The 14,473-nt window shown below is 38.5% G+C and overlaps 1 protein-coding gene across 2 annotated transcripts in view; it reads left to right on the forward strand.

The window, feature by feature from the left end:
- Positions 1-2,838: 2,838 nt before the first annotated feature.
- rasa3 (RAS p21 protein activator 3) overlaps positions 2,839-14,473 on the forward strand; it is a 48,592-nt gene continuing 36,957 nt past the window's right edge. For both annotated transcript variants that reach the window (XM_030121468.1, XM_030121475.1), the window contains exon 1: positions 2,839-3,083. In XM_030121468.1, the coding sequence (XP_029977328.1) occupies positions 3,029-3,083 (55 nt within the window). In that variant the 5' untranslated portion in view covers positions 2,839-3,028. The remainder of the gene's footprint in view (positions 3,084-14,473) is intronic.

The raw sequence follows: 14,473 nt of genomic DNA on the forward strand, positions 1-14,473 counted from the left end.
GGCACAGCAGAGACTTTATTTTCTGAGGACTCTCAGGAATAACCATCTCTCCCAGAAACTGCTCTTGTCTTTTTATCGATGTGCCATACAAAGCATCCTAACGTACTGCATCTGTGTGTGGTTTTCGAGCCGTACGGCAGCGAACAGGAAGGCGCTCCAAAGGGTCATCACCATGGCCCAGAAGACCACCTGCTGCCCCCTTCCTTCCCTGGAAGTCCTCTACAGTTCACACTGTCTCAGAAGGGTGTGGAATATTATCAGGGATGCAACGCACCCTGGATTTCCACTTTTTGAACTTTTACCCTGCTCTAACACTAAAGGCCAGCACAACCGTCTAAAAAACAGTTTTTATCCCAGGGCCATAATTGCACTGAATACTGCTGGACATTAATTAATTGTGTGAAATGCTGAATGTTGTCCAGAGTATATGATGTTTTATGTGTCTTTTATATTTCTAGTAACACTCTTTTTATTTTGCTGCTTTTTAAATATTTATACCGTAAGGGTTTTCTTTTTTTTTTTTGTTTTTATACTCTTTTATATACATTACTTATACTTTTTTTATGGCATCTAGGACGATTGCACTTTTTAATTTCCTTGTACTTGTACAATGACAATAAAAACATTCTATTATCCTATTATTTATATAATTTTACTGGTCTGGCCCACTTTATATCATATTAGGCTGTATGTGGCCCCTGAACTAAAATGAGTTTGACACCTCCGCTCATGTAATTTTTTTTTTTTTTTGAACAATTAATATTGAACAGTAAATATACATAATAGTATACAACAACAAGGGTATAAAGTTCCATAATTCACAAAATCTTTCACATTATATAGAGAAATACATGTAAATAAAACATTAGGAAAGAAAAAAATAAAAATAATACAATAAAATAAATAACTAATAATAATAATAAATAAAAATATGTAATAAAAATAAAAATTGCTCGAGGAATAAATAGAAATTATACAAATTGAATAAGATTATACATTTGACATATTTTTTTTGTTTTATTTGCTTTAGAATTTATACTGTTTCTCAAATTGTCCACGTAATTGGAAAAAAGGGCTTTGAAAACAGTGATGTTTGGACGTTGATGTGCAAATTTGGAGCAATGAATGTGAAATTTGGCAAAAATAATCAAAACGTCGATAATATATCTTTTTTCTGGCGTTATTTTATCAATGTGTGATAGGCTAAATAAAATGTGTTGAAAGTTCAGTTTACATGAAGAGTCAATTCTTGTGTTTATAAAATTATTTAAATCAATCCAAAAAAATGTGTGTAGGTGCAATCCCAAAATAAATGACATATTGTTTTCTCTGCGTTGCTGCAAAAAAAAAAAAACAAACAAAGAGTATCAATAGTTCTTTTATATTTAATCATATAGGTCTTCACCGGATAACATCTATGAATCAATTAAAAAGTAACTTCTCGTACCTTATTAGTAATAATAAATTTCTTTGACAGGATCCAAGTGTTTTTCCAGTCTATGTCATAGTAAATATTATTCCAATAAAAAACAGCTGCAGGTTTGGAAACAATATCTCTTTGAATAATTTCTCTAATACATTGGTTAGTGGCTTTATCACTCAATAAAGGACAGATGTTACCAATATATATGTTAATAGGATTTAGTTCTGGGACAATACAACTTCTACCTTTAGGAGCAGACATAACCTTCTAACTCCATCTGGTATTGCATCAAAAACTATGGCATATTCTTTTGGAGTGTAGCTCATGTAATTTTTTTTTTTCTTTTCATACTTTATTTACAAAATATTTTATACACATAGACCAGAACATGGCATGGAGAAGAAAAAAAAAAAACACAACATAACATAAAGCTCGAGGTGAGGCAGGAAGAACTTAAATACAATTACATAAATAGGTAAGTAAATTAACTCTTTCATGCACAGGCCACTCCAGTCGATAGTTCTTCTCCAGCTGTTCTCTTGTATATTCATGGGTTTTAATGTTTTAGTTCCATATCAGCCAACACAGTGAACACTTACGCACCATCCCATACACTGACATTCAGACCATTACTGTAACTTTGCTGTTCTTAATAAACCTGATCTGCACTAACATGTTTAAGTGTAAATCAATTGTTATTTGTTAGACAAGAAGTTTTTTTTTGCATATTATCTCCATGAAGTGAGTAATTACTAGCATTAGAATATATTAAAATGTGAGAAGACATCAGATTAGCAGCATTAAAAATGTTTTTATTTCATTGTTTTCATATCACTTTCTTATATTGGGTTTTAAACATATGCCTCTTTAATTCAAAAATTAAATGCATGGATATTTTGTAACTCCATAGAAAAAAAAAAACTCAATCGCATTGTTTTTTTCATGCCTTAGGAGGAATAAAAACACTGAAGGAAAAAATCTTGACTAAGGTTCTCACAATTCATGCATGAAAGGGTTAAAATAAAAAATAAATAAAAGTAAAGGGATAAACAAGAAGAAAGAAAAATAAATAAATAAATTAATTAATAAAATAAAAATAAATAACTTACAACTTAAATTTGTAACATAAGGCTTTAGTCTTCACAGCTTTAGGGTTGGCGCAAAAGTTGAGACTGTCTAAATAGGATTTCAAATCAGATTTAAAGACCACAAAGCTGGGTTTCTGATTGTAGCTCATGTAATTTATGAATCAAAGTGAGCTGTCTGTGACCTATAACTGAGTGGGCGGCTCCTTAGGTTCTTCTGTGACATCACTTCCTGTGTTGCCGTTGCGCCGCTCGGCCCTTATTGCCGTGTGGGCGTGGTTTAGCGCAGGGCCACGCCTCCACTGGCGCTGCTGCTGGTGCGGGTGTAGAGGAGTCCGCTTGTTCTTCAGGCAGCAGCAGCAGCAGCGACGGCAGTGATCAGGACGGAGAATGAGCGCTGTCCGGAGAGCATAGATGTGCAAAACCTCTGGAATAGCCGTGCGCTGGAGAGGCCAGAACCGACCACCGTGGAGGACTGCATTTATTCAGCCGTAAAAAGGGAAAGAGCCACGGTGAAAGCATGGCGGTAGAAGAGGAAGGACTTCGGGTATTCCAGAGCGTTAAAATAAAAATAGGTAAGAAGAGAGAGAGAAAAAAAAAAAAAAAAAAAAAATCCCTACCCCCAGTCTGAGCGCTTCAATGGATCGCTCCATATTAACGGGCCAACAGCCACTGAGGGCTGGAGACTGGAGGGGCACAGATCTGTCTTGTTGTGCCTGTTTTTGTTATTCAAATCACACGCTCCTGTCCCTGCGAGGACTAGAAATTGTTATATTTAAGGCAATAAGAAAAAAAAAAAAAAAGATAGATCCAAAGCTTAGTTGGAAATTGTGGGAATTTGGCAGCTGGCATATGGGTCCAAATCATGCGTGTTAGAGGGTTACATATGCAGAGCTGATCTGGAAAGGCTGGGGTATATGGGCGACAGACCCACAGCTGCAAATCCAGACGGGTTTTCAGTTCAGATCTAATAACATTTATTACACTTTAGATGCGTTGATGACTCTCAGCTACCCATTCACATTTTACCCCCCCCTCTTCCTCTCCTCTCCTCTCCTCTCCTCTGTGTATCCTCCCCCATCCAAAAAGCTATATCCTCAATGGTACACCGTCAAGCTATTGATTCCTGGCCTAGATTTCAATATTTAGACATCCAGCTGGTCACCAGTGGGTACTTGTGATTTGTGGCATGTGGTGCATGAATGACCTGTGAATGGAGCCATGAAGAGGCTCTTAACAGTTGAAGCTGCTGGGCAGAGGAAGGGGTCAGTGTATTTATGCAAATCACTGCAATTATCCTTGTGCAAGAAACCATTTATCATGGATGAAGTATAGTAACTCCATGGGTTTAAAAATCTGCACCTTAACTGTTTCTCATGAATAGTCGATGGTAGTAAAGTAGGCATAATGCATCTATATTAAAAGAAGTACTATACATGTATAACATGTTATACACAAATGGTTTACTCTCATATGAACAGATTTATTAAACTGAAAACAAGAAAAGTCATCGCGTTTTAAAGACTGTAAACACAATTTTTCTGGTTAATCAGCAGTTAATTATTTGTGATTAATGTTTTATTATTGACTCAAATATTTTCAGTGAGTCATTTAAGCTACAGCTATCGCAAATGTTGATTTTGTCTAAGGGACACTCATTTTACATTGTTGTTGCCAGTCAATGTGGGGCGTTTAGGAACTTCTCTTCCAGTTTTCACTGACATCTGGCACCCAATTCATCCTGTCCGGATTGTTTTGACTCCAAACATGCGACAGAAGGGACGATCAGCGACAAAAATGACAACAAACACACAAACAAGCACTGGGGCTCTGTGGTGATGCCAGACAGCGTTAGACAAAAACACTCTGCTGGCCTTTTTACAGTCGAGCTGATACAAAGTTAGGCTTTATTTTTAAGCTCCTTTGCCACTGTTGAAATTGGCCAAGAGTCCCTGGGAAACAGCTGGTGATTGAAATTAGGACAGGAGAGACAAGCATGGACCAAGAGTCAAACGGCAGTAAGATAATACACTCAGACCGGAAGTTCAAAATAGAGTTGTAATATTTAATAACTAGGGGCTTGTACATTAGCAGCAGATCCTGAATGACTGCTGAGTTAACCAGCGGTGTTTCAGCATAACCTGTGAATGAAAACTGGATCAGTGGATTTTATCACTAGCGATCATACAGATCTGCTCAAGGCGCACAGCAGCAAATTGCCATAATGTTACAAATGATATTAATAATGCTCATATGCTTGTAACTTCCAGGACCAGAATCTGAGTTTCCACAGTCCTGACTCTTCTGTAATCTTGAACAGTGATGACAGTTGAGTTTACTGTATAGTTACCTAGCAGCCACCATACTGCCAGGCCCGCTGATCCCCACGGCGCTGTGCTCACAGTTATGTTTCTGTAACCCTTGCATCACATTGTTTTCATCAAAGTCAGGACTGGAGCTTGTCCTTTGGCATGAGATTGTGGTTGGCCAATGACTCAGAGCAGAGAATCTGCCACATATTTAGAGTAGACAGAGGACGCTTTATTGTTATTCCGCCAGGTGATGACTCTCCCGTTTCCTGGAGGAACACATGAATTTCGGAAACTGAACAGGGCTACTGGACCCAAGTCCGTACTGTCTGGGGAACACAGGAAACAGGAAACTACCCCCAATTCACTTCCTGATTGGCTGGAATAGACTACAAAAGAATTGTGTTTTTTCCTGCATGGCAACAAGCTAATACAAACCAGATGTATTGAGACACAGATTGAGGGACAGGGGTGGCGTCTCATTCACAGAAGCAGGCTGTGTTTCATCTGTCAGCAAATGTGTCTCTGTCAGCGCTCGGAGAGACGGGGAATTCTCAGTGGCACAGCTGGAGTCGGGACTTTGTGCTAATTAACAACAACATGTGTGCATTCAACCTCTCTATTACTGTTAGAAACAGTTTGACCTACTCAAATGTGTTCAGAGCTCTGGAGAAAACATCAGCATCAAACCATATATTGGTGTGAATTGGAGTTTTTTACAGGGTATATTACATTACTGTATCATGTGTCTAAATATGTGAAATCCCACCAACCCATTAGCAAGTGAACACAGACCCATGCTGTGCAGCCAAGCTTTGCTGAAATCCACAGTATTATACGTTGTACTCTACTGGAGCTCCAAAAGTTTCCAAAAATACGTATGTACATATAAGTATGTCTGTATTTTGGGGGAAAGTGTATAGAACAACTCACAAGACATCTCCAGAATGGAATCGTTCATCTGCAAAACATAGGGTTTTAAATTAATTGTTGGAAAAAATGACATATATAGTTTTTTATGATGGTATCAGCTCATATGGGATAAGATGCAAAGGCTGCAAAAAATCTAATTGTCATTGTCATTTCAGGATTATGCTCTTGATCAATCAATTAATTGTGTGATTCATTATATCTTCAAATTGTTTTGTCTAAACAACAAACACAAAGAATGTTAATGGACCGCAATAGATGATTACTAAAAAATAATAGACATGTCATTGCTATGCTATTGACACATTTACAAACACATGTCATGGCAGAAATATTTATGTGAATTTAATTTTGTTGATTGATTACAAATAATAGGCTTAGATCCTTTACAGAACTTTGTGGTTGCAGTTAAGTTATTGGATTGGCCAAAGAGACGACTGCCTGGCATTAGTTCTCCTCATAAGCTACTCAGACGGAGACTTGGCATTAACATGCGTCTCGGGTGATCCAATCAGAAGTGGGCTGTATCTAGTACGTCACTTCACACCTGGCATTAGAATGTATCTCCGCATGCGTCTGGAGTGATCATGAACACTTGTGATGGAATCTAACTACCATGATCTGTATGTAAATAAAAATGTGCATCATTTACGTTACAAAAACCAAAGGTGTTGTTTTAAATCAAAGCAATGTACTTAGTCTGATAGAAATTAAAAGAAGAAGAAAGCAAAATAATGTAAGGTGTCTATGTACTGACATGTTCAAGAGAAACCACAGATGTTTGACTCATATTGACAATGCCAACTTATGTGATTTGATTTCTGGGTCTGTACATACTTCTGAAGATGTCAGTCAAGCAGTGGGTTCTTCATTCGCCTTCATGTGCAAACTTCTAAAATAACATAGCTGTATGTCGACTAAATTACTTGTGAAGTTGGTCAGACCAGTGTATTCAAGCTACACATTAATACCAGGCCTGAACTGGGCCTTTCTGAGGTTATGCTAGGAGCAGATTTTTACTGTTTAATAGTGTTTTTTGATCATTTTTGGTGGAGATACTGTTCTACCTGGTGTGTAATGGAGTGGATGAACCACTGATCATAGACTGTAAAGAAGTTGTATAGTGTTTTAGGGGGAAAAAGGCCAAAACACAGACTTCGGGCTGTATAAATTGGCCTGGGGTGAGCCTGAGAGGGAAACTATTTTGGTTTTGTAGTGACAGAACAAACCCCACCCCCACCCCCACCCCCACCTCCCTTGACAGCTGGCCAGCAGAGGTTCCCAAACTTCCTCCTGTCCAGACTGAATAGGAGACCCAAAAGGAGAGGGAGGGGAAATGTTTAGAAACATTTTGTCTGTGTTGAGAATCAATTATTTTTTAGTGTCTTACAGTATAACAAACATATTGAATTGTGTGACTGTATTTTTTTTTTAAGATTCTGGTGGTTTCACTGCATATCATGTGTTTTTAGTGTATTTAGGTTTGTCACCCCTCATTCCACTGTGAGTAGATATAATTTACAAACAGTTAAAATTAATTCCTGTGTAATAGGCTTTGATTAATGTGAAAGGATTTGCTTTGCCCCACAAAATTATACGATGTGAAGGAATCAGAATATAAACCTCAGCACAGTTAATATAAAAGTTAAAAACAGAGATTCCAACGTTAAGATTGCTTCGGTTTCAGAGCAGAATCTTGTTAACCTGCAGTTGGACTGTGATAATTGCAACTATGGTTGTAGTGTTACAGAGTAAGACATAAGTAATCAATAATTGAGGGAAGTTGAAACAGTAAGTGTTACAGTTATAATTTCAGCTACGATGGTTTGTGGCAAATTCATGTTTTGTGGGAAATTAAACCTGCTGTCTTTGTACTTCTAGAGATGTATGATTTTATTGTGTTCATCCACCATAATGAACATAATGATATCATGTAACTTCTATACCTATTATCATATATGTTTAGAGGCATATGTATAAAGAAAGGCCAAGTTCTCCATTTTGAAGACCAGCTCTTTAGGATGTTGTTTGCTGTAAACATGTCTGTTGACTGTTTAGACGTGGACTGTGTTTCGGTCCAGGCAGCTTTAGGCTGGTGGAATAATCCGGGTTGGTACAGCAGTTCTCGCTGCATGTACCCTTCGAGAACACAGTACTGGGAATGGTGTGGAAGTACTGTCATAGGCCCAGCATGCAGGGTCGGCAGGGGTAAATAAAGGACTGGAGAGCTCACCTCAGCCACCACTCCTTCAGGATGTCCTTCAGATGCCCAGAGGGAGAAGTCAACTTGATCCCTCCCTGTGATGACCTCTACCATCTGACAATGACATACCTATGAAAACATTTACCATGCTCAGTCTACGACAGAGAAAGAAAAGTACACATAGGAAATGTTGCTGAAACTTTTAAGTGTTTAAGCAGAAAGTGGTTAAAAAGTTCCATAGCAAACAGCTCCACGCATGCTCATTAAATCAGCTTTTGCAACAGTTTTACTTTCCTCTGGCAACAGCCGTAATGTCAGCTTGCCACATATAGGGACAAACTCTCACAGCCAATAGTCTTTCTTTCCTGTGCTTGCAAAAGATAACGTATCTGTGTGCCATTTTGCCAAGTCTGTTTGTGAGTTTACACATGTACTGTACAGAGCTGAGGAGAATGGGTCAAAATCAGGCACAGGGGAATATCAGAATCATGTGAATGGATTTGAAAACTTGAGCATTGGGGTTAAACTGTGTCTTGACCGTATAACATTGTGAAAAAGCTCTCTCCAGCCTCTTTCTGCTGTCACTACAGTGCTTTGAAACATTACACTCACATCCTGAATGAAAATACCAGGTTGCTCAGACCGATTTCTACCATGTGAGCTGACTTTCAGCTACGAACTTGTCCTAACTTCCACAAGTTCCCTGCACATGTCCATGTGTGAGTTTGTGTGCATGTTTGTGGTTGTGTATTTTGGTTTTAGTCAAATTTTCCATTGAGACTAACGAATCTGTGTGAACATTAGCCCTCAGCCAGACAAAACAGAGAGCGAGTTTGATCAGTAACTGAAAACTGGTTTATCACAGCAACTGTGGTGTCCTGCACAGCCACTCTTTAACGGTAAATATCCTTTTTTCCACAACATTCCTCCTTATGCTGCTCCAACAACAGCACAGAACAGCTCAGCGGGATTCAGTGTGGCTTTAATAACTGTAGTAGACAAAAGTTTTAGATTAGGTTTGATTTGTTTTATGTGATTAATTCATGGATCACGTTAGAGACACATGTTAGAGTTATTTCCAGCATGGTCCCAAGATGAAACTGACACTAAAAAAGCAAAGTCCTAAAAAATTAAAAACCACTGACAATATAAAAACATCAGAAGGGCCTTCAGAGAATGCATACCTCCACCAAGGCCCCACAGTTTGGTATTTAAATCAAACATCCTATCTTGCAACATTTTAAGGGGTTCATTCCAGACTCATGCAGACCCTTTCACTCAGATTCTTGATTTCACTGGTGTTGTTTTTGGAATCTTGCAAACAGACAGCTGAATTATAATTATAACATGTTCTCCTTTTTAAATGTAAAAGTCTTTTTGTATATTTATTCCTTTAAGAAGTCCTGACCTGGCATCTAAAATTATGTGCTCAAGGGTTTGCAAGCACACTTACTGCTTCTTGTGTTGTAGTGCTGAGAATGTACCATGATTCCTTTATAACACAAATGTTGAGTAGCACAGCCATCAATAATATTATACATATGATGTAGCTTTTGTTTGGTTTGACTCTAAGCAGAACTGCCAGAAACCTTTGTCTCTTGCAGTTCTGAATAATCAGAACACTTTGCAAATTATAATGAATTTATTCTACTTAAGAATTTTGCAAAATGCATATTATCTAAATTTACAGCACACTTGCCAAATGACTGAGTGTGTATTTGTTAAAATGCAATGGTGAAAGATAGAAATTGATGAAGTACACACACACACACACACACACACACACACACACACACACACAGCTCTATTAAATTAAACAGATCATGCTTTAAGTAGGAAGTTGTCTTAAATATGAGGATGAAGTGGTGTATCAGATGTGAAAGTGTTCATCACTGTTTCAGAGAAGTTCTGTAATAAGTGTGTGTGTGTGATATATGTTATGTTGTGAAACAGGGTGGGATGTTTTTATCTGACCTTTAAGCCACTTAAACTGATACTCCACCCCAAATCCAGTATCAGATTCTCAGCCCATGTAGGCTTTCAGAGTGGCTGTGGTTTTCTGTGTATTAAGCTGTGTTAACACCTCTGAGGTGTTACTGCAAAACTGTGATTCTCTGGGTCATACCGAGTGTAATGAAGAACAGCAGAAAGCGGAAATGTGGTTTGAAGAGTTAATGGGGATATATTGATGCTCATTGTGAAAATTCACTGAAGCATTTGATCTTTTTACACTGTGGCTGATTTTGTAAACTGACCGTAGCCACCTGCCGCCCATAGAGAGTGGGAGAATGTCTGATCAAGATGAAACTGGAATGGAAATATGTGCAGGAAACTGGAGGTGAACATGAGATAGTGAAGTGATGAGTGGAAATGTTGGTGGTTATGGTAGATTTTTGACACCTTTCTGATGTTTTCATGATTCTGGATTTTGCCCAGAGATAAACCTCAAGACAAGCTCCCACTCCAGATAGTATTGAAATATTTTCTCCTATTTCCTTTAACTGTCATCATGGCATTGAACCAGTATTACACATCAGAAGTACTGCCCTAATTTACTGCTTTCTTTAGCTCTGTAAAGTCACAAAAATAATAGTGAGGTCCTAAGGGTTATTTGGACTTGATAGTTTCATTTTTAAGGAAAGTTTTTATGTTACAGATGGAGGGCATGGAGTTCAAAATATGTGGGTGTTTTCCGGGTGGGGTGGGCCGAACAAAAGATGCTATCGAGTTGCATTATAGGAAGTGAAGGATGAGGATTTAGGAGTTTGACCCAGAATAGTTTGACCTCCACAGCACAGATTTGACTATTTAATGATTACATTTTGTCCTGCTCTACAATTTTTAAGGTCCAATATCTAACTGGATTAACCTGTTAGACTTGGCATCAGGACAGATGAGTAGTCAGTTAATCAAAAATGCTTTGAATGTCAGTCAGTCACTCAGTCATCTTCTGAACCGCTTTATCCTCTGCTTATAATAATAGAGAAGGATTTTTTGATAGTGTCACAGCGACTTTTTTGAATTTCCACCAGTTGACAGAATCTCCTGTATGTAAGTGCATGTGGGTGTAATCTTTTTTATGTTTAGTCATCAGCATATAGACAGTAACGAATAATGAGTTATGTTTCGCTTCTTGTTTTGACGCTTTACTGAGGAACATCAAAAGAACTCAGTACTAATAGTGGGATAATATATTGCACTCTAGAAAGTTACAGTCCTTTCCATTCTCACGGTGGATCTGTTTTGCTCGCACGCACACACACAGACACACACACACACACACACACACACACACACACTTTCAGGGGTAACTGGGTTGTTCGCTGCCTTTAAACTACATCTTGGATCCAGTTGAAATTCCTTTCTCCTCATCTCATTTCCTGTTGTAGCTTTTCTCCAAAGCTAACCACTCTCCAGTTTTCTATCTGGCTGTCTCTCTCTCTCTCTCTCTCTCTCTCTCTCTCTCTCTCTCTCTCTCTCACCACAGTTTTCTTCCTCTCTCGCCCTTGATTGAGTATACTGCTTGTATTTTTCTCAGTAACGCCCCCCCCCCCTCTCCTTCACCCTGTGTTTCCCAGGCTTGATAGCCAAGCACACAGCCACCGAAAGCATTCACGCCTGTATATCCTCGAATGTGTTCACGTCAGAGGACATTAGTATAACGAGTCTAGCTGTGTCTCGCTGCGTTTGTAACTGTACACATGAGTGCGAGCAACTGCAAAAGTCAACACAGGAGGAAGTGGAACAAAGCCACACATTCACTCCGTCCATTATGTTGCTTCAATCACTTGTGCTTCCTCATTTCTTTTCACTTGCTACCAGCTTTGCCTCCCTTTCTCTGCTTTCCTCTGCAGGAATGAGTCGACCTTTTTGATGTGTCAGTCTGCTCCTGTTCACTCTCGTCCTGGTTGGGGTGTTCCTGTCATCATTATTTCTGTGCAACGCCGCTCACCACCTCCATGTTGGTGTGCACGCTGAAGCCGCGCACACGTTCCAACAGTGTGTCTGCTTTCTGTTTTGCTCAAATACTAGGGCAACATATTCTCCAAGGGCAGCTCCAATGATGAGTCTTGCTTGATGAAAAGAGAAAGCTGCTGTTGTTGTTTTTTTCTGCTTATTTTGAGTCTTGTAGGAGAGAGAGAGCGCATCCCTCTGGAGAAAATATAAAAAGAAATAGATGGAGGGGGGGGCAACAGCAAGAGGAAAATGAAATCAGGTTAAAGCTCATTTCATAAAGGAAAATGAAAGCAACTGTTCAAGACACACCCTTACAGCTGCAAAAGATGAATATAGGAGGTTTGGACAAAAAGAAGAACCAACACACCCATGGATGAGTAGAACAAGATAGATAAATATAGGCAAATTAACACAGAGCAATATCAGAATCAGAAATACTTTTTTAATCCCTGGGGGGAAATTTGTGCGTTACAGTTGCTCCAACACAGTTAAAGTACAGACAGAAAGCAACTCAAGAGCAAGGGGGAAAAATAAATAAGTACACAATAAACAATGCTATGCAGTTAACAAACAGTATAACCAAATATGTAACATGTTGAATAGCAGGTTAGAGACACTGGTTCTTTTTTAACTGAAACATGTATAGTTGACCCGGTTGTAAAGATCCACACAAACCAAACCAGCGGCTGCTCCTTATCGACATGTCCAGAGAGACACAGTCCTGAACTTCCTTCTCCCCCCAAACAGGAAGCTCCGAGTTGTCACTGTGGATTTAAACCTGTGCTAATGACTGAACTGATGGATGAGAGAAAACACTGTTGTGTTTTGACTTTCTACACCTATGTCTCAAGAATTGTTCTGTAGCCCCACACAAAAACAAGTAAACATTCTAGTAAAGATCCTGTATATTTTGTTAAGCTTCAGTTTCAACTTAAAGTCACCTAAAGAGACATCACAATATAAATTGGACAGTGATGGATTACCCATAGTATGTGAAGCACAGTTTAACCCACGAAGATCCAAACAGTCAGTGACGACCAAAAGCATCTACTGATCTAAAGTGTTTAAAATGTGTAAAATGCAGTTTGTCATCTTTTCGTGGTTATCAGATATGACCTGTTTGGATGTTCAGAGGCTCCGTAGTGAACGTGGAAACACTGTTATCTTCTACAACATTGATTCATCAATAAAACCCATGGAGTTTTATAAATTACAGTGCATGGAGACACTTGTTTTTATGTTCAGTTCTTGATATCTTTGATGAAGAAGTCACTTTTTCTTTAGATTTCTCTGTTTCTGATATAATAACCCTCAACTGTAATCTGAGCTTTTTTAAACAACTACATGATCAGTAAATCAATTTTCACAAAAAAATGCAAAGCACAGAGGATAATATTAGAATAAATGGTGATTTGTCACATAAGAAAACTTAAATAAATGGAAAAAAATATTTTGGAACTGCCACAAGAGTAGCACTGGGTCTTAATGGTAAGCTGTAAGTTGATTTTCATCTTGTTTTTCTTTGAACAAGAACATTGGCTTACAATGCAACATGAAGATGATTCGAACATGGGCTAAAATATACTTATTCACTGACATGCTCATTAGAAAATTTGCACGTATGCAAAATATATGTAAATTCCTTAAAAGTATGCAGAAGAACAGAGTATGAATAGTGTGTTTATATCTTTTGTTGACAGTTTGCACATGTTAGTAGGTTATTTTGGCTCTGAGATTGCTTTTAAGTAGTGAGTCAAATCATTTTACACACACACACACAGACATACACACACACAAGAGCGATGAAAGCTATGGTAATCCCATGGTGTTTTGGTTACTAGGATAACCTGAATGGTGCAATCCAATCTAGAAACCTCGGAGGTCATGAATGACTCTGTGGGAAAGAGCGATTGGAGGAAATACAGGCGCGCACAGTGAATGAGGAGGATTATAGGAGGGAGACGAATGTAGGAGAATAAATGAGAGAGACGCAGAGGTGAAGAGGGGCGCAGGATGCAGGAGGGAGGTCTAATATCAGAGGGAAATGAAGGGATAAAGAAGGAGATAAGGGAGACTTGCGTCATCGCTCTGCTGCCACATAAACACAGACAGAGCTGCGCTTTACAAACTTTGCACGAGTGAGTCAAGTGTCTGTTTCGTTTGTAAATGTTGTTATTGTGAATCAGTGCAGACGGATCCACATACTGTGTGAATCAGCCTCCAGAGCCATACTGTTGTGTCGTAATGCAATGTAATGCCCCCGACGACTACTAATCACCTGTGTTTGTCCCATCCTGACTTCATATTCGTCATCATAAACCAAAACATAAAGATACAACTAGGGACGTAACGATTACCGGTATAATGATAAACCGCAGTAAAATTCCCGACGGTTAGTATTACCGTTTAAATTCTAATTATCATGATAACCGTGTTTGATTACCGCACTTTGAAAAGTCACAGTACTGCACATTTCCTGGATCATTGTGCTACTTATTTACATTTATTTTTATTCATTTTCTTGCCAATTTTGATCAGTTTTTATTCATTTTATGTAATTTTTTTG

The sequence above is a fragment of the Sphaeramia orbicularis genome, chromosome 3 (genome assembly GCF_902148855.1).
Source record: "Sphaeramia orbicularis chromosome 3, fSphaOr1.1, whole genome shotgun sequence".
NCBI lineage: Eukaryota > Metazoa > Chordata > Actinopteri > Kurtiformes > Apogonidae > Sphaeramia > Sphaeramia orbicularis.